The sequence below is a fragment of the Pholis gunnellus genome (genome assembly GCF_910591455.1).
Source record: "Pholis gunnellus genome assembly, chromosome: 7".
Taxonomy (NCBI): domain Eukaryota; kingdom Metazoa; phylum Chordata; class Actinopteri; order Perciformes; family Pholidae; genus Pholis; species Pholis gunnellus.
Window position 1 is genome coordinate 12,607,823 of NC_136533.1, and position 18,563 is coordinate 12,626,385.

Below are 18,563 nucleotides of genomic sequence, written 5' to 3' on the forward strand. Positions count from 1 at the left end.
TCATCAGCAACTATTTTAATAAATGATTGAATGTTTTGAAATGAGTTGTTTGGAGAAATACTAACTCTCCTTCACTTTCTTGCCAGTTTAGCTGAGAAGATTGATACCACGCTCATGTCCGTACGATAAATATAAAGCTAAAACCAGCAGCTGGTTAGCTTAGCTTAGCATAAAAACGTGGCACATTATGGCAATAATGTCACGGACCATTTCTTGGTTTGGATGATCGTTTGGACAGAGCCGGGCTAGTTGTTTCCCCCCTATTTCCAGTCTTTATCCAATCTTCTCATCAAACTCTGAACACGAAAGCAAATAGTATATTTCCCAAAAATATTTCTTTAGAAAGTCCAACCATTCGATTGTTCCAGCTTCTCAAATGTGTGTGATAAACGTGTGTTTTCCTTTTCTTAACAATATAGTAAATTAAACATCTTTGGGTTTTGGACTGTTGGTCAGAAAAAGCATGACGGCTGAAGATTATCCTGGATTGGTTAATATAGTTGTAGTATTGTCACTGTCTGCACACAACGTATTCATCTGTTGTTTTCATTAGTCATTCATTGTCATGTTTGACTTGTTGATGGAGATACTCAGGGGTAATTTTAACAATATACAGTTGGAAAGACTGGTCGGTGGAGTAGATGATCCAAAGATATTCCATTTACAATAACATAAAACACTTACCTTGTTCAGCAGCAGGATTCTCGCGATTTGAATCGCTGTATAACATATGAATTTAAAAATCCATCTTGTCAGGTTCTAAGTAATGTGTTTGTGTCCGGTAAGCCAGAGCACAGACCAATCAGCGTCCTGTGAGGAGCTACTGGCAGCTACGGCGTTTCCTAAAGACATTGGCATAGATGCTGCAGTAGCATCAGTTATATCTGAGAATATTTCTTCATTGAAAGAAGAGCTGACTTCGGTAAGAGTTTGATCGACAGATGGTTCATCAAATCACCAACCAAGTTTATTTTTATACAGTGCCCTTTTCCAAACAGTTAATGGGGGCTTCTCATATCGTTCTGTGTGTCAAACCATCTGGCAGGTCAGGTTTTATGCAGCAATTACATTGGGGAAGCCTGAGCAACAGCATGTTTGCCATATTTCCTACATAAATGACTTAACCGATAAATCGGCTATCAAAACAGTTGTAGAATAATTTTGTGTTGAGACTTTGTGATCGATTTAGCGACTAGCCTCACTTATAGCTTCAGCTAAAATAATCCTTAATTGCAGCCCTGAGACTCAACAATCATACCATTCAGCACCACAGATAAAATCCCTATAGTTTTGATGAGGGCAAATTATACATCAGAAAATAGCAGTGAGTCACTTTAAACACCACACACACACACACACACACACACACACACACACAGACAGAGAGAGAGACACAGGGGCCGCATGGGACTACTGGAGTGATTTTTCAAGTCGGAGGCAAGTTGAGCAGACTTGTGATGCTGCCACACGGCGCCTCTAGGGCAGTGCATGTGCTGACAGAGGAGAGAGCGCAGAGACAGAGAGCAGTCATTGTGCGTGAAGGACCATGACAGTCCGGAGCGGCAGGAGTTAGAAGAGAAGAAGAAGAAGAAAAGGAGGAGGAGGAAGAAGCCTTCAACCGGCACCTTCCCCTGCACCTGAGACCGACAAACCCCCCCGCTACGGAAACATGCGATTTGACAGAGATTTGTGCGCGCGTAGTTCACTTTTGCCTCCGCGAACACCTTCAGGGAGTTCACATGTTCCTGCGCGTCGACGAAGAGGCAATGTTTAAGCGCAGACTACCGGCAGAGCCCCGCGGAGTTTGGACGTGTGTTTTCGTAGCTTGACAACGTGTGCGAAGAAGAAATTAGCGACAAGGAGCACTGCGAATGCAGTCTTCAGGTGGGAAAAGCGAAACGCTGTGCCTGCCGGCGACTTCCCCTGCGGTCTACCGTCCCGTGTGTTTCGGTTTCTCGCGGTGCCGTGTGGGTAAAGTGAGGCGAGGATGCAGGTGAAGAAGCACCGAGACTCGGAGGACCGGAGCGGCGGGGACATGCTGGAAGGAGACGGCCTCCGCAAAAACGTCTCATGCTTCTCAAATATCAAGATATTCTTGATATCGGAATGCGCCCTCATGTTGGCTCAGGGAACCGTCGGAGCATACCTGGTGAGTGCAACACAAACAGAGCTCATCGCGCGGGACATCGCGTGCTGCTACTGTGGCTCATATTCAGACTTTTGTCATCCGGGTCTGGGCTTTTTTTTTTTGCATTTGTGGTTTCTGCTGCTCTGCTCGCTGTAGACCAAATGACACGTAGCAGAGAATCCGCTGGGTATAGAAACCTCTGTCTTTACTGTAGAGTACAGTCTGCAGGACATCTCGCATGCTGCTCAACTGTCCCTTGTTTGTGATAGTTGTGAGAAAATATGCTGCCTTTGTGCCATGATGTATTGTTATGGGCTGTATATTTATCTATTAGGCTGTCACAATTCAAACTGAGCCTTTTTTATTCAATTAACCATCCAGCAGCATCTAAAGGGAGACCTTACAGCTCTGCTTCGCATTGATAGTGATACTCACAAAGGCAATAATTGGCTAATTTTACCCAAAATGTCATTCAAGGTCAAGGCCCCCCCCCCCCCATCCATCTATCTTACTTCCTCTTTCTTTTTGTTTTACTCGCTCTTTCACTTTTAATATTAATCACACTTATAACTAATCAGGGTGGTAATACGTCCCCCTCTTCTTATAAAACCTCAAAATGTGTATTTTTGTTTTGCGATTACTGTGAAAACATCCAAACATAGAAAGATCTTAACTCCATCAGAGACTCTTAATATAGGTTTTGTGGGACTACGCTCCCAAATATTCCTCAAAGTGTCCCAAAAGGAGTTCTGCAAGCTGACCAACGTGAACATTTAGTTTTTGCCGTCTTTATTCCCCAAGAATAACACTGTTTGCTCACAGTTAGTAGACTAAACCCTGAATGCACTGGCCATGTTTGGAGTGGAACATCTTATCTTCTCTGTGAGTGGACCTGCTGAGCATCATGCATCCCGCGGCTCACAACAGCGACAGCAACTCAGAGTCAGTTAGGATGATTTCAGAAAGAGGACTTCCTCTTGTTCATTTCAAAAGAGGCATTTGTTCTCCTTTTTTTTAAAATATTGCATCAGTTTTGGACACCTGTTCAACAGTTTGAACAATAAACCAAGTGAGGTTTCTAATTATTTCCCCATAAAAAACACACAATGCTTTCTGTCGTCAACACAACGGGAGCTAATTTATGCGGAGCTTTATTTACAAGCTGTCGGAAGGACATTGGGTAACTGGTTTGGTGACAATCTGGTGAACTGGCGTCGACCTACATGGGCTATCTCTGATTGGATGATGGGATTTAAGAGTGCTTGCTGGCAGTGAACGGACACAACTCGGCTATCATGGCCCCCTTTGCTTTCTGTGAGCCGCTTACTGTACAAGACACTTAGCAGCATGCTGGGTGTCCTGATTTAGCAGCCTGACTGCAAGTGAATACACGGTCAACCTGCCCAGGCAAATACCTCAGAGGAATGTAAGTGTCATTGTTTCCAGATTCATTTGTGGTTTTCTCAGAAAGTCCCTCAGCTATATTTACCGTCCGTGAGTAAGAGATGATGAATTAATGCTCCTGTGATTATCAGTTTACATCTGAAGTAAATCATTTGATGAATGATTCTTTTCAGCAGTTGGTGACTTGGTCTAATGGACTTTAGAGCTGCTAAAAGCTATTTTTATCGTTTAATAATCTGGTGATTATTTCGATTAGTTGATTATCATTTTGTCTATAATTGTGGAAAAAGCACGGCGGAAATCACGATCTCCCAGAGCCCAAAGTAACGCCATGTGTTTAGTTTTTTGTGTCCAAAACAATCATGCATCAATGATAAAGATAATCTTTGTTTCGAGCTCTGGCTGATACCAGAACTATCATGCGACTGATAAGGTTTTATAAGATGTTCCCTTCACACTTTACTGCAGAAACTCCGTCAGATATTAATTATGCTTTATACTATAAATGAGGCCCGTGGAAGCTTTATTTGTGGCTTGTGTGCATGCATCACCTGAGGTTTATTTAACGCCTCCCTGATGAGAACCAATTCTGACACGGCAGAGCTCGAGCTGCGAAGTGCAACTAACACCTGAACCTGAACTGTGGTCGTCTCAGCTGAGCAAATCTGTCAATCCTGAGGTCGCACTGAATCAGCTGAGCCTTGTGAGAGAAGCCCAAATAAAAAGACCTTATCGTCATTTAAGAAAAGATATTAGATATCAGCATTAATAGATACGATTCAATACAGCACCTTCATTTGTTTATATATTACTGATTTAGTCATTTTATTCATTCATTCATTAAAGTTATGCTGAGATGTCAAATAGTTCAGGTTAATATACAAACATAAATCAAATCATACATCACCCAGGTAAGTTATTACTGATTCAGCCTTTAGGCTAATAACAGAGTACCTAGCACCAGGTGCTGTTGAGAACGCGGTGTACGTTTAACAATAAAAGACAAACATTGAATTATTTGGGTGTCAAGAGTCAATAAATAGGCAGTTTATTCAAAATCTGCTTCACTGTATTTGAGGCATTTTTGCACACACATGCATGAACTGGAAAAAAGTGTAAACTTCACTCATGCCCCAAAAAATAAGGATAGAAGATAAAGAAACTTACATAAAAATGCACATGCGTGTGTGCACTATAGGTGTAGCTTATTTTAGAAGCCAATAAAACTCTCTAGCGTATTCAGAGCAGTTAAAGTACCTGTAGCTAATCTTCAGGAGGCTTCACCTCATGAAGCTGAATGCAAATGATTGTAAATAGCCGAGGCTTCAGTTAAAAACAGCTGCTGTGCCTTCACAAACGGCACCACGTCAGCATTTTCACGTCGGTGCTAAACCTTTAATGTGAAGAAGTGAATGTTGGCATTTAGCTGCTTTTTAGCCGCTAGCTGGTTATACAGACCCTGTCAGTACATCCTGGGGGGAAAAAAAGTCTGGATTCCTGGTGTTCGGATAAGACTCGTCCTCCTGTTGGGTGATGGGGTGTTCCACAACATGACGGGGTTTGTTTTGTTGCCATGCAACAGACTAAACATTTCCCCAGTTTGAGTTATCTGGATAAAATGTAGCCGTGACCACTGACCATGTATGCGATCCACTCTATTTTTCCTATATCATTTGTTCTTGGTTTATTCCTCCTGGAAGTCTGTTTACGTCAGAGTGGAAATGCATAAACATGTTGAACCTGGAGACGAGGGCTTAACTCATCCAGAGTGTTTCCACTGCTCAGCTGATGGGCTGTGCTCGGATAACTCAGATTCTGCTGCCGTGTCTCTTGTCTGTGTCGAGCCGAAGCTACAGTGTCAACAGGTTATTGGGGCCCGGCGTGGTTTCTAAGAGCTGATCAGATCCCAGCCCAGACAAGCTTAAACGCAGCCTGTCCAGTATGCTCGCATTTAGTGAGAGAGAGCCACCCCGAGGGCGACGTCATGAATCAGCCTGACGTTTTCTACTAACTCAGCGTCACCAAAAAGGACTCCGGCACCAACCGCCCCCAACAATCGTCCTCCCCGCGCTTTGATGTGTAGCGAAGGAGTCACTGCAGCTGTGTCCGGAGCAGCTGCAAGAACGACCTGCTGTCATTTTTCTGCTTCTTAAAAAGTCACAGAAGACGACTTCTGTAATTACAAAGCAGATGGGCTGTCCAGTGTCTCCTCACTTATTCGCCCGTTGTGCGTTTTTTAATATTGTCTCAAAGGGGACATACCGTATGGAACAATGAGTAATGTCGGACAGCATTTATAGAAACTGATCAGGTATCAGTGGGGACTGATGAGTAAAGGGTTTTCCACTCTGCTTAAACATAATGGAAAACTCAAAGACACAAAGTGTTCACACTGTGTGACGTCAAACGTGGATGACACATGCTGAATGCAGCAGAAAGTGGGAGGAAACACAGCCAAAAAATAGTAATAATATTATCTACATTTTACCAACAGAAGAAACTCTGTTACTAAAGATATTTAATATGTGGCCAAGTTTGATACTAATGTGAAAGTAAAATGAAGAAAGAGTACTTTGGATAAGTCACCAACACATTCGGCCTGCATGGAGCCTCAAAGGTCATTTCCTTATTCAAACATACTCTGATCTCATCCACGTCAACTGTGTACATTAAATTAACATAACTGGAAACATTTTCCAACAGCAAAACCACAACTTAATTCATCACGCAGTGAAGTCACTTTTTTTTCCAGAAAGGGATGTTTGTGTTGGCACGATCCCCTTTTATTTGTTTTATTTTTTTGGGGGGGGGGGGTTGAGCTCAGCCAAAACTCTTGAACGGAGCCAGTGAGGAAATGGAAAAGTGTGATGCCCTTTCAAGGGCAGTTAGGGACAGATCTGAAAATAGCTTCATAACTGTTTGAATGTGACGCTTTGGTTCACATGGCGCAGAGAGACTGTTCCCACATAAGCCTACACAGCCCACAGTCATCATGAAGTCTTTCACTTTGAACTGTTGACTGTTTATTATCCGAGCCAGGAGGATCGTACGATCATTCCCGTGTGAGTGAGTGAGTGTGCACCTCTGTGTCTGTCCACGGCTAATTTGCATAATAATGTGGGTGAGCAGGAAGCTTGGTAAATTTCAATCTCACAATACAGCAGTGGTTGTTGCAGACACACCTGGTGGAGATCTGAACTCCACTAAGTGCACCTTTTTCTAGTTTCAACTGCAAACTGAAGTTTACAAACCAACTGGGCGCCGGGAGCTGCCGGTCGGCTCTAGTGCTTGTGTGCGTAGCAGCTGGTGAAAGAGAGGGAAGCTTGTGATGAGCTCCGTGTTGCTGTGCCCGGCTAAACAGAAACAGAGGCCTGTTTCCAGGGAGGAGCCGCTGTGTGGAACGTCTGAACAGCTTGTTATTCAGGATACTCCAATGGAAAGCTGCAGTTCAGAACTTATGATGAACACGTGCCTCTTAAAGAATACAGGCCCCGTTTCCCCCCGATGTTAACGTGTGATCTGTATCTGGATGATGATGACATCTGATCCACAGGCCTTTGCATTTACACCTGGCAGAGATCTGATCAGACGTGAACTGGCAGACCCGATCGCGTTACGGTCGCAATGCGTTTATTTATCCAGATGGTACAACCCAGACATAGATTGCATGTTGATGCCAGGTGGAAATGGAGTCATAGAGTTCAAATGCTTATGGTACTCCTACATTGATAAATCATACAATGAATTTTCTTTCTAAATTGGTGACATTAGATTGCGACATCCTTGGTTTTTGTACTTGTGTTTCATTTTTCATGACCGTGGTTTGACGTTGTGCCCTGTTGTTGTTGTTGTTGTTTTCAGGTGAGTGTGCTGACGACCCTGGAGCGGCGGTTCAACCTGCAAAGTGCTGACGTCGGAGTGATAGCCAGCAGCTTCGAGATAGGGAACCTGGCTCTAATCCTGTTTGTCAGCTACTTCGGGGCCAAAGCACATCGGCCCCGTCTGATCGGCTGCGGGGGTATCGTCATGGCGCTCGGCGCCCTTCTCTCGGCTCTGCCCGAGTTTCTAACTAATCCGTATGAGATTGGGGACATGTGGAGGACTGACACGGGCCGGGACGTTTGCTCCAACACCAGCAGTGCTGAAGCCCAGCAGGCTGAAGACTTGGTGTGCGGCAACAGGGCCAACACCAACATGATGTACCTGCTGCTGATTGGAGCCCAGGTCCTGCTGGGGCTCGGAGCCACGCCCGTGCAACCTCTGGGGGTGTCGTACATCGACGATCACGTGAAGAAGAAAGACTCATCGCTCTATATAGGTGAGCCACACTCCTAAAACTGTGTGAAGAAAATGTTAAAAACCCAGATAATACCTAATCTGTTGGAAAAAGGTAAATACCAAAGTCAGACAGCCAAAGGCCTCTGCTGAAGGATGGTTTGATCATCTTTAGCTGAATTAAATTGCTGCTGAAGATAAGCAGTGTTCAAGGAAACAGATGATTATCACACTGGAAATTAAAAATCTATTTGCTGCAGCACACTGATTTCCCAAGGCAACTAAAACTGGTAACGCGGACAGACAGCCATGGGTGTGTTTGTTCATCAGGTGCAATGTTTGCACACTTTTAAGTCAACACAGTATATGTGTGTGTGTGCTCTTCTGCTGCACACCATATGCCTTTTCGTTCCACGAACAGGCCCGATCACGTGAGTGCCAGGTGAGCAAATCTCTGAGCTTTTTAATCTCCATTACGGCCCGTTTTCAGTGGCCAGATGCGGGTTAAATGTCTCTGCTTCGCTCAATCCCATCTCAAAGGCGAGATGCTGCTGATGTGGCTTCTTCGAGGTTTAAAGGTGCATCCAAAGTGCTTTCTGTGCAAAGTTCTGAATACACAATGGCTGTTTAGGGGATATGTATTTGCTGTGATATGTATATTTTTTCCCATTTCAGTATGCAGAAGGAAGCTTTAATGCGTGGCTCATTAAGCCATGGAGGATTTTCACTTCTGTAGCTTTTTTTCTGTGGATTCACGCCGGATATTTCACAGCAACAACCACCCAGTAAAATATGTTAATGTAACATATAGCCTGCATGGAGAAGAGCAACATATGCAACATATGTTGGGGAAATGCATTTATTTGCTTTCTTGCAGAGAAAAGATTTACACCACTCTTGAGACAATGAGAGGGAATCAATCTTCATCTATCTTTTGGGCACGAAAGCGAATAATTATTTATAATGCCGTAGCAGTTCAAACCGTAACCTTCACCAGCTGCCCTTCCTGCATGGTAAAAGCCTCTTTGCTCTAATGTTGTCGAGCCGAGAAGTTAGCTGCGAAGCCTCAGCCACAAACCCACGTAATAGCAGGCCTCCTTGGTTTTGACGGCGACCTGCCTGTTGGTCGTCCAGACGGCCACACCAGCCTTTGATGGAGTAGATGAGACGCGTCTGCGTAGCGTGTGCTGTTTGTTATCAGCGTGGAGCAGAGACAATGACAGCCTGACAATAGAGGATGAGTTCAGGCTGGCACTCGCACAGCAGCATGCTGTGTGGCCGCCTTTTGTCACTCAAATACAGATGTGACCTGCGAAAACAAAGGCAGCACTGTGCTCTGTAATCTCAAGCCCAAAGCTGATTTTCTTAATTGCCGTTCATTGTGTTCATTTGTCCCAAACACATGAGCACCTCGGGCTTTTGTTTGAAACAATAAATGGCCTGAAAAATTGCCACAAAAAAACCCGGCTTTGACATTTTTTTGGGCCCCTGTGGTGGCTTGTAAGCAGTTTACAGTGGGAAGTAGACTGCGAGTGACTGAAGTTTTGGCAGGCATAAGGGAGGCGAGATTTGCTTCTGTCCTCCTCTGATAAGCTGCAAAGAGAGTTGGAGGAAAAGCAAGCGGTGAGCAGTGAGGAACAATGTGGTATTGAGTGGCGCTCAGCTGATCGTCCTAATCCTTCTGCTGCAGGCGTGTCATGTGCCCCCAGCTGCATGAATGGAGTAGATTGTCTGAAATTCTGTGAGATTTCCTTTCACATACTGATAATGTATTTGTTTACGTCAACAAGTTCACGTTGTTACAGCGGCTGTGAAACATTGTGTCTTTGTCCTGGCCAAATATTTCCTGTAGGTTTTTGCACAAGTTCTGTCGGCTTCGGCTTCAGTCTTATTTTTATTTCACTGTAGATACTCCTGGGAATAAGTCTCGAAGCATCACGTCATTATCTACATTTAAGATAAAAGTGAATGTAGCTTTATAGTGAGATTTTAAAAACATGATCCATCGTCTTAGTCGTGTTGTTTTCTCTCTGCAGACGGGTATTGCAGAAGGTTTGAAGGGGAATGTTTTGGAGTGGTTCGAAGAAGCCGTAAAAGCAAAATTAGAGAGGAGAACACCTTTTGGAATCTTGAGAGCAGAAACTTTAACCTGACATGTGTCTCATAACAGCTGCAGACAGATGTGCTGTGTGAGCATGTACAGTAAAAGCTCCTCTAGGCTCTTATTTTCATACTGCCACATTACAAGTGGGTAGAAATTCATGCTGTTTGACACGTAGACTCTTGCACAGCTTTACGTGTTAAACCTTTTTCACACACTCAATGGGAGACAGAGTTAAACGCAAAGTATTCACTTCACTTTAATTCCTTTTAATTGTATTATTAAGCTCAGCCCAAGGTGAAGAGCATCACGATGAACCCCGATACATGACACCAAAGTGTAATTGAAGCTGCTATTTGTCCCGCAGACAACTGTTGCCTGCTGCTGTTGTCGGTGCACATTTTCCCCCGGTGACGTGTTATTGTTAAAATTAGAGACTGAGCAAAACGGCCAGGTGGAAAGTGTGTTGCCCTTTGGCAGAGGCGAGCCCCGCCCTTTAAGAGTACGGCGGTGCAGGAAGAACCGAGCCGGGAAGGCCTGGAGAAGAGCCATAATTACAGAGGGAGGCAGGAATGCCAACCAGCCAGCCATGAGGTGGGTCCGAGTGGGCCGGGCCGTACATGCATACCACACAGGCCTGTGAAAAACAACTCCTCCAGAGGCTCCACTGCCTTCACTGTGTATACTGCAGCAGACAGGCTTACTGCTGTTTAAACAGCTGTAAAACACACTCTGGCAAAAGTTTGGCTGCGACTCTTTAGAGAGCTTTTTGTCTCTGTCTGGTTGAGATATGTTCACTGTCACGGTTAAGAATTCCTTTCGGAGCGTTGCTTGCTACGTGGCACATCTTCTTCTTTAAATGGAAGTGCTTCAGCGTTTGAATGCCATCACCAAGTAGAGTTAAACATAAACACATGTATTTATGTGGCACGTTGTTGTTTTGCTTTGTTTCCCCGAGACGTAGGCACTGGTCTCTGGCCAAAGGAAATAAATATGAGTGGACAGATTGCGTCAACAGGATCTCTATTCCCACTGCTCTGTGACCTTTCACTATCCACTGCTAATTCGGGCTCTTCCCACAGGACCCCTGCATAAATATACTGTACAGGACTCACAGACGGGTTTAGAGCACAGACTCCAGCCTCCTGCCTCTCCAGGTCTCAGAAGCTTTTAAACAGCCTGGGATTTGGTCATTAAAATATAATGTAGGAAAGTACATATATGTGGTTGTATAAGAAATGTATGATCAGATTCAAGAGTGCTAATGGAGATGCACAATTTAAAGTTTTTCTAATTCAGCTTCTTGGGCTGGCAGAAGTGACACAGTTGCTGAAGTTGTAATAACAAAGTTTAAAGTCTGAATTGTTTCTTTTTATGCCTCCGCGCCAGCAGTAGATGTCGCCGGAGGCATCGTGTTTTTAAGTTGTCCCTCCATATGGAAAAAAAAAACAACCCATACCCACGAACAAGATAGCTCAGGGAACGCCTGGAGGGAACTTCTCCAAATTTGGCAGTAACATCTACTTGAACTCAAGGATGAACTGATTGGAATTTGTTGGTCAAAGGTCGATGTGACTTGACAAAACACATTTTGGGGCATAACTCAATAATTCATATGCTAACTACAGTATGCCAAATGACTCACAACCGTGAGGCGGTAGTTCTAGTTTGATTCTGCTACAGCGTTGTAAGTCAACATTGTACTGTAAGTATGTCCTGTGATCACTGCAGTCACGGTAGCTGCTAGGGACGTCTGTATGTACACACTGTGGTGTTTGAAGCTAAATGCTAATGTTAGCAGCCTAAAATGCTAATGATGGCAACGTTAACGTGCAGATTTGTAGCGAATAATTTGTACCATCTTATTATCACCCTAGATAACACACTTTCTTCATGCTAAATATGGCTGTTAGCTGTGTAAATATCTAATGTTGGCAACAGAAAATACAAATACACAATGCAAATACAACCCAGCCTGCTTTTGTCCCTCCACACAACCTTTCCAAACAAGGTGGACATGACCACACCCAGTCAAGAGACAGGAAGTGTACAATTTCAACTCCTTGGCAGAGCTTGTAAGCATCTTTGTTTTACATGATGAATGTTATTCCTCATTCCTCAACGCCACAGATAAGGAAAGCTGTCTTTAACTTGTAACAGTGTGCTACATTGTGTCCAATGTTGGGCCTCGGGCCTCAGCTGTCAAGCTAACACGTACACCAGGCAGAGGCCCAAATGCTAAAGGAGCATTTATGATATTTCCCCAAAGAGCCTTTTTTCTTCATTTCTATAATACATATTTTTTTAACAACCAAATTTAAAGCCAATGTCACTTGATTTTTGACTGCAAAGAGAGGATGATTCATTTTGATTCCAGTTGACTTTATGCACCAATGTCAGACAGCAGCCAAAAGTATCAAGTGCTCTCTGGCTCTCGCTCTCGCTCTCGCTCTCTCTCTCTCTCACTGTCTCTCTCTCTTTCTGTCTCTGTGTGTCTCTGTCTCTCTCTGTCTCTCTCTGTCTCTCTCTCTCTCCAAACTAGCAATGACAGACTAGCTGTGGGGAAACACAAATGGCTCTTTTTCAGTTGTGGTCTGAGACCAGATAACTGCCTCTACCTGGAGAGCAGAAGCATAAATAAATGCCTTTCATATCTGTACTTTGCTGCCAAAGGTTTGTATGCCATTGTCAGGCCTTAGCCCTGTGTATCTTATTTTTTACGTATTCAAGCAATTTCCTAATGATGTATTGCAAAATCTGTGTTCACTTCAGCTCTGCAGGGATGAATGTAGCTTCAGGTTTGTTCGTAAAACTGATTGCAGTCGTCGCAGTGACAATGGTCTCCGAGGGATCCTCGAGAGACATGTCAACATTCCTGCTAGAATGCTCCGACTCCAAACGGTTGCTGCAGTAGGGCGTTTATATAAGCTACTTAAACTCGGCGCATGTTAATGTCATCTTGAAGGATTAGATTCTAAATGGCTTTTTCCGTCTCTGCCATAAGCTGCAATGCCGAGTTTGCCTAGCAACACCAGTTTGTTTTATCTCAAGATGATAAACGGCGTTGCAGTAAACGCTCGTCAGCCAGCCGCTGCTCCTCTGCATGATTCTAATGAACTGTGTGGTCTGGTCTTTCCACCACGTGTGACAGGAAGCTCAACAGTCAGAATGACCCAGAGACTGCAGACCCCCCCCCCCCCCCCCCCCCCCTTACCCTACCCCGGGTTGGTTCTAGAGGGTAGAGAAGGCACTGAGATTATCTTGTATCCCACTGGTCAACAACAACATGCTGCTGCTGTCTCGTAGCTAATCAGTAATTATCCCCAAATACTCCTGAGTAACGTGTAAAGGAGTCCGAAAGGAACGGAGCTGAGTGCATCAAAGTGCTCTCATTTTCGGTAAATGGAACGTCATTGTGATTGATGGGTGGCTTCCCCAAGTTAAAGTTTCATTAGATCTGAGCAGGGGAAAGTTGTTTGATTTGAATCTGCCGTCCTTCCTTGAATCTAATGAGGTGATCTCTCAGTCCTGCCTGTTGATGAGGCAAAACATACGGAGCAAATTTGTCTGCTGTTAATAATTTACAGCTTTTTCAGCGGCGGCTGTTTGCAGATGACAAGAGCTGATTGACCTGTTTGTTTAGACGTCGTTCCGATATAAATCAGACGGGCGTACAAAGCTATCGGGTAGTGTTAACCTCAGAGGGGTGTGGACTCGGTTGATTTTTCCATGCCCACATTTCTGCTGTATAGTAGCCTCATAAGGACTTGTCATCTGGTGACTCACCTCCCCCAGTCAATCTGCTGTTGTTGTGGGACAGTATTGCAGTGACACTGTAGTTATGACATGTTATGTTTTGACACAGTCTGTACGGGCCTGTCTGTTGGATCAGATACACATCCAAAGGTTTCATAAAATCCCTCGTTTTGTTTTGATTTTGACAGCTTACACACAAAATAGAGGAAAGCAGCTGAACATTTGTGAACCAATTTATATTTGAATTGTTCCGAGGACCAAATATATACAGTAGTAGAACTAAAAAAAGAGCTGGCTTGGGGGTAGGGTGGATAACTTATTAGGCTTGAAATGGGTGTTTATTTTTGTGAAAGTGTCTAACTTGCGTCAGACTAATCTTAAGAGCAGAAATCTGTCCAACACACTACGTCCAGTCTAAGATATCTTCATGAAACTGGCCTCAGCATTGGCTCATCTGGAAACCCTTTAAAGAAGATTTTTAAAGTTCCACTGATGATGGGCCAACGTTTCAGGCCCCGATGAACCTTTCATCCCTCAGCTGGACGATGAGGGAACTGAGACAGTGTCAGTTTGGGAGCCAGTAAATGGGTCAGACCTCTGCAGGAACTGGATCAGTGTTGGATAACCGATATGAAACCCTCAGGCCGTCTCACCGGTGCCTGCAGAGCCATATGTTGAAGTATGTTGTTTCCCTTTTTTTATTTCTACCAGCAGTAAAGTGGAGGCCCAGCAGCCTGAAAGGTGCCCCATGTGGCATCCTGCCGCATTGTGGCTAGTTTTTTTTTTTTTTTTTTTATAGTACTTTTGGCCTAAACGTGCGTGCGGCACCTCTTCCCCTCCATCATGAATCCCTGTGGCTTCAGTAAACCTCACCATGCCACCACGCAGCCGTCTCGAGGCGATCTGGGTCAGGCTCTGTCACTGCTGATTAAAAAGGGGATTTTTTTTTTTTTGGTCACCCGTAGGGGGGGGGGGGGGGGGGGGGGGGGGGGAGCAGCGTGGGGATAAGAGGTGGGTGGAGACAGATCATAAACACAGTAGCATCAGCCAGCCGTTGCCAGAGAAACGGTCTGTTGTTAGGCTGCTTGTTTGTTTTTTACTATTGGATTGAGATGCTCAGTCTTTGTCACTTCAGTCCACACAGGAGCTGTGTTCCTGATCGCATACTTTTTATTTTTATTTTTAGTACGTACTGCAGCCGCCCTGACAAAGTACATACCGTTCAATGCTTTTAATTGGGACACACTGCTTCCTCACAACATTGCACCTTCAACTTTGACCCTCTTTGACGCTCATTCGCTGCCCAAAGGATTGTGGGTCAGAATAACCAGAAAATCATGCTGGCTTTCGTACTGCCGGATCCTGGTATTTTTGTCATATTGCATTCGACACACTATGTATTGAGACATACTTAATCTTTTTCTGGCATACTAATTAGTACGTGGAACGCACAAAGGGTTTAAAAATCACACAAGTGGCTTCTGGTCAGCTCCTGTCTTGGACTTGCCAGAAAAATGAGCAGTTTGTACTTCTAGACCTGACCTTGGACGAGGACTTTGCTCAGGAAATAGAGATTCGTGCCGCGCTCGTGGCTTTGCCACAAATCCCAAGCCTCATTGATTGAGCGGTGTGTAAGTGGTTGCTCTCTGGGCTCCTAGGATTACTCCGAAGCATGTTCAGCACTTAATCCCCATATCACTGATGGCGAAGAGTGAGGGATAACAGTGCCTAATTAAATGGACTCTGATCAATAGGTGGGCCGTAATTATAATTAACCGTTTGATTGAGTCAACTGTTATTTAATCAATGTGGAAACAGAAGTTGTTTCCTTTTTTTTTTTCTGGCTTCACTCTGATCCAATAGTTCTGCTCCAGTTAAGTTCTCCAGTCCACTTTCCATTCACATAGTTTTATCGCATTCATTCAATAAAACGTCCTCAGTTGCACAAACAAAAACAAAAAAACGTGAGATGGTTTTTGCCTTCGTCGATTTAAAAAAAATGTATGCTCAAAATGGATTCTGGAAACGCTTTTGCCGAATTAATTCTGATTTAGCGAACATTTAGCTCACATTAACGATCAGCTGTTTCTGTTGTCGGATGTATATTTATATTGTCTTTGTCTCCAGGCATGAAGCACGGCAAACACTAGCTGACATGAAAGAACAAATACAACTTGCCGAATTGAAAATAATCCCTGACGTTTTTTTCTTCCATTTGTCTCTTGTCGATGTTTGGATGGCCAAGACAATTTTTTTGTTTACGTTTCCCAACCTCTACTTATATCCTGTTTACTGGCGGATTACAGTCATGCGCAGCCTATAGCGTCAACTTCTGACCAAACTAGTTCAACTTCATTTCAATCGTCGTAGACCAAATGGAGTCTGACTTCTGCATGTAACCCGTCCTCAGCATTTGGGAGCAGCGGGCTGCTGTAAAGCACCATACAAGGTGCCACCTGCCTATCAGGATCTAATCTAATGCTCATTTGCACACACACTTCCACATGTGGACCAAAGGAGAAGCTAGCCGGCCTGTCACTTCTACACCGTCTGTCATCTTCACCTTCTGAAATGACAACCATCAGCTGTAGCTAATAAACGATACAACCGGGAATAACTTGCCAAAAGGTCAAAATGAAAGTGTCTTTGATCTGTTTTGTTGTACATAGAAGCACCACCTTATCATCTCAAATAGGGTGGTCTAACCTTGTCGCTAATGGTATCATGTCAGTCATCACAATCCCTCAGTTTATGCATTACATGGAAATAATTAAAAGTTCTCGGTCAACTTTTTTTTAATTCCTCCTCCCACATGTGTCCCTCCCCATCAATTTTCCTCTTCCTCAGGATGCAGCACAATTACTGCCCCGTTATAATTAGCGGCAAACACGATACAATCGTCCGTATATTGTGCGCCTGCTTCTCGCATGTTCCCGGCGAAGGGGGGGGCTGTTGGCATCTCTACCCTGATAATTAGGCCAAGCCACCTGCTGAAGAAGCTGTTACCAGCTGCTGTCAAAGAGTCCCAAACCTCTCTGTGCTCCTCATCTTCAATAGAGCAGCTGCGACTCTCCATCAGAGAGATGTACACGCTCTGGTCTTTTGCCCTTTCTCCTCCACCACCCAACTGCCCCAACAATGGAGACTGTGGGTAGCTGCGTCTCTGCTCCGAGCAAACATCTTTGCAGGATTACAAACGGATCACTGTAGCAGGGCAGAAAGACAAGCCTTCGCTCTGTTCTGGTAACTCCTACCCGTCCTTCTCTCTCCGCTGACCCGGTGTTCACAGAGCTGGCAGTCTGCTTCCAGCATCGCATCACGGCCCTGTTTGAAAACATGCCCAGTCCTGTTTATGCAATTACGCCACAGAAAGAACATCATTATTACTGTAACGGCAATCAAAGCGTGCATTACTGTAATATCTGGAAACCGCTAGCCTTGCACAAAAAAGACCCGGCAGCATTGATGCACATGCACTGATCATTTTAATGACGATGAAGATCATTTCATTGATTAGGAGTGTGGATTTTTAATCTGTCGGACGAAAAGAAATGGACTTTCACTTGGAGCGAACGAGTACTGATGCCATTGAGGTTAATGAGGGCTTCTACTGCTTCCTGGAATAGTTGGGAGTGTGATGACACACGGTTAATGGGACTCAAAGATTAAGTGACTGCATGTCGGGTTAAAGTAGCCTAATGCCTCTGATCTACAAGGTGCAAGAAGAGCCGGACTACAGGCCGCCTGAGCACAACACGAGTACATGTTGCATGTTTAGATGAGCTACATTTTATTTGACTAGAAAAGTAAGAATAAGAAACGATGCACCAACAGTTGGGTTTCTACCCCTAAGATATTATGTGCTGTCTCACTGCATGCTGACAGTGAGGCAGCATGCATATTACCAGCTAAATAAAATCATTAATTTGTAACACCTGTGCTTTTCTTACTGTGGCATGTCAAACTGTCTAAAAACACCTATTGGAACTCTCGTCAGGGCCGTGTGGGCGTGTTCAGACGGTGCTTAGTTAGCATCTCCTCCAGTCTCCTGTCCGACAGATGACACGTGTGTCAATGTGGTCACTACACACAGTCTGCTGGTAACATCAGAACATCATCTCAGTCCTCATGAAGTATAACGGATGAAGAAGCAGGTCGATTAATCAACGAGTCTGATAGAAGTCCGAGGTAACGTCTTCAAAAAAACACAAATAAATAAAAATACTTATTGAACATAATTGGGCTTTTAGTGTGTTTTTAAATCCATGAAGGTTCAGAATATGTAGTGAGTTTTGAGGAATATTACACAAATTAAAATAAGATTGTCATCTGTGTTTTGCCTTAAATTACAGAAGACGATGTGTTAAAACTCAAACTAAATGTACAGGATTCTCAGTGAATGTCCTGCTACTTAGGAATCACTTGGGTTTAAGTAGTCTAGACTCGTATCAGAAGTCTACATATGAAGTAAGGCTTCAGCGAGGCCCGACGTTGACCTCCCATCTCGGGCCGTGACCTCTCGGAAGCTTAGATTGAGCCAGAGCTCAGCTTAACGTCACCGGGTGTTTGAGGGGAAGAGAGCCGCTGAGAAGCCGGCATGTCGTCCGGTCGCCGCCCGTCAGTAAACCCGACCACCTCATCCTCGCGGTCCAAATGCTAATAGTTCTAGACGTGTCCTTAAGCTGCGCTTTTTATATAGCGTCAGTGAAACACTTGTCTGCTCCGGGGCCAGTCAGGCGTTTGACTAGACGAGAAGACGATGTTTTGATGTGTGTGTGTGTGTGTGTGTGTGGGGGGGGGCTGGCTGGTTTCAAATTTGAGATGGTTTGACGTAAGCGGAAGTTAAAGCAGGATGATCCTGATGTAATGGCATTTGAATGTGAGTTGAGAGCCTACTTT

General features: G+C 44.3%; 1 protein-coding gene across 1 annotated transcript in view; it reads left to right on the forward strand.

The window, feature by feature from the left end:
- The first annotated feature begins 1,544 nt into the window (after positions 1-1,544).
- slco3a1a (solute carrier organic anion transporter family member 3A1a) overlaps positions 1,545-18,563 on the forward strand; it is a 30,916-nt gene continuing 13,897 nt past the window's right edge. The window contains exons 1-2 of the mRNA XM_079163772.1: positions 1,545-2,149; positions 7,394-7,850. Coding sequence (XP_079019898.1) covers positions 1,988-2,149; positions 7,394-7,850 — 619 coding nt within the window. The 5' untranslated portion in view covers positions 1,545-1,987. The remainder of the gene's footprint in view (positions 2,150-7,393; positions 7,851-18,563) is intronic.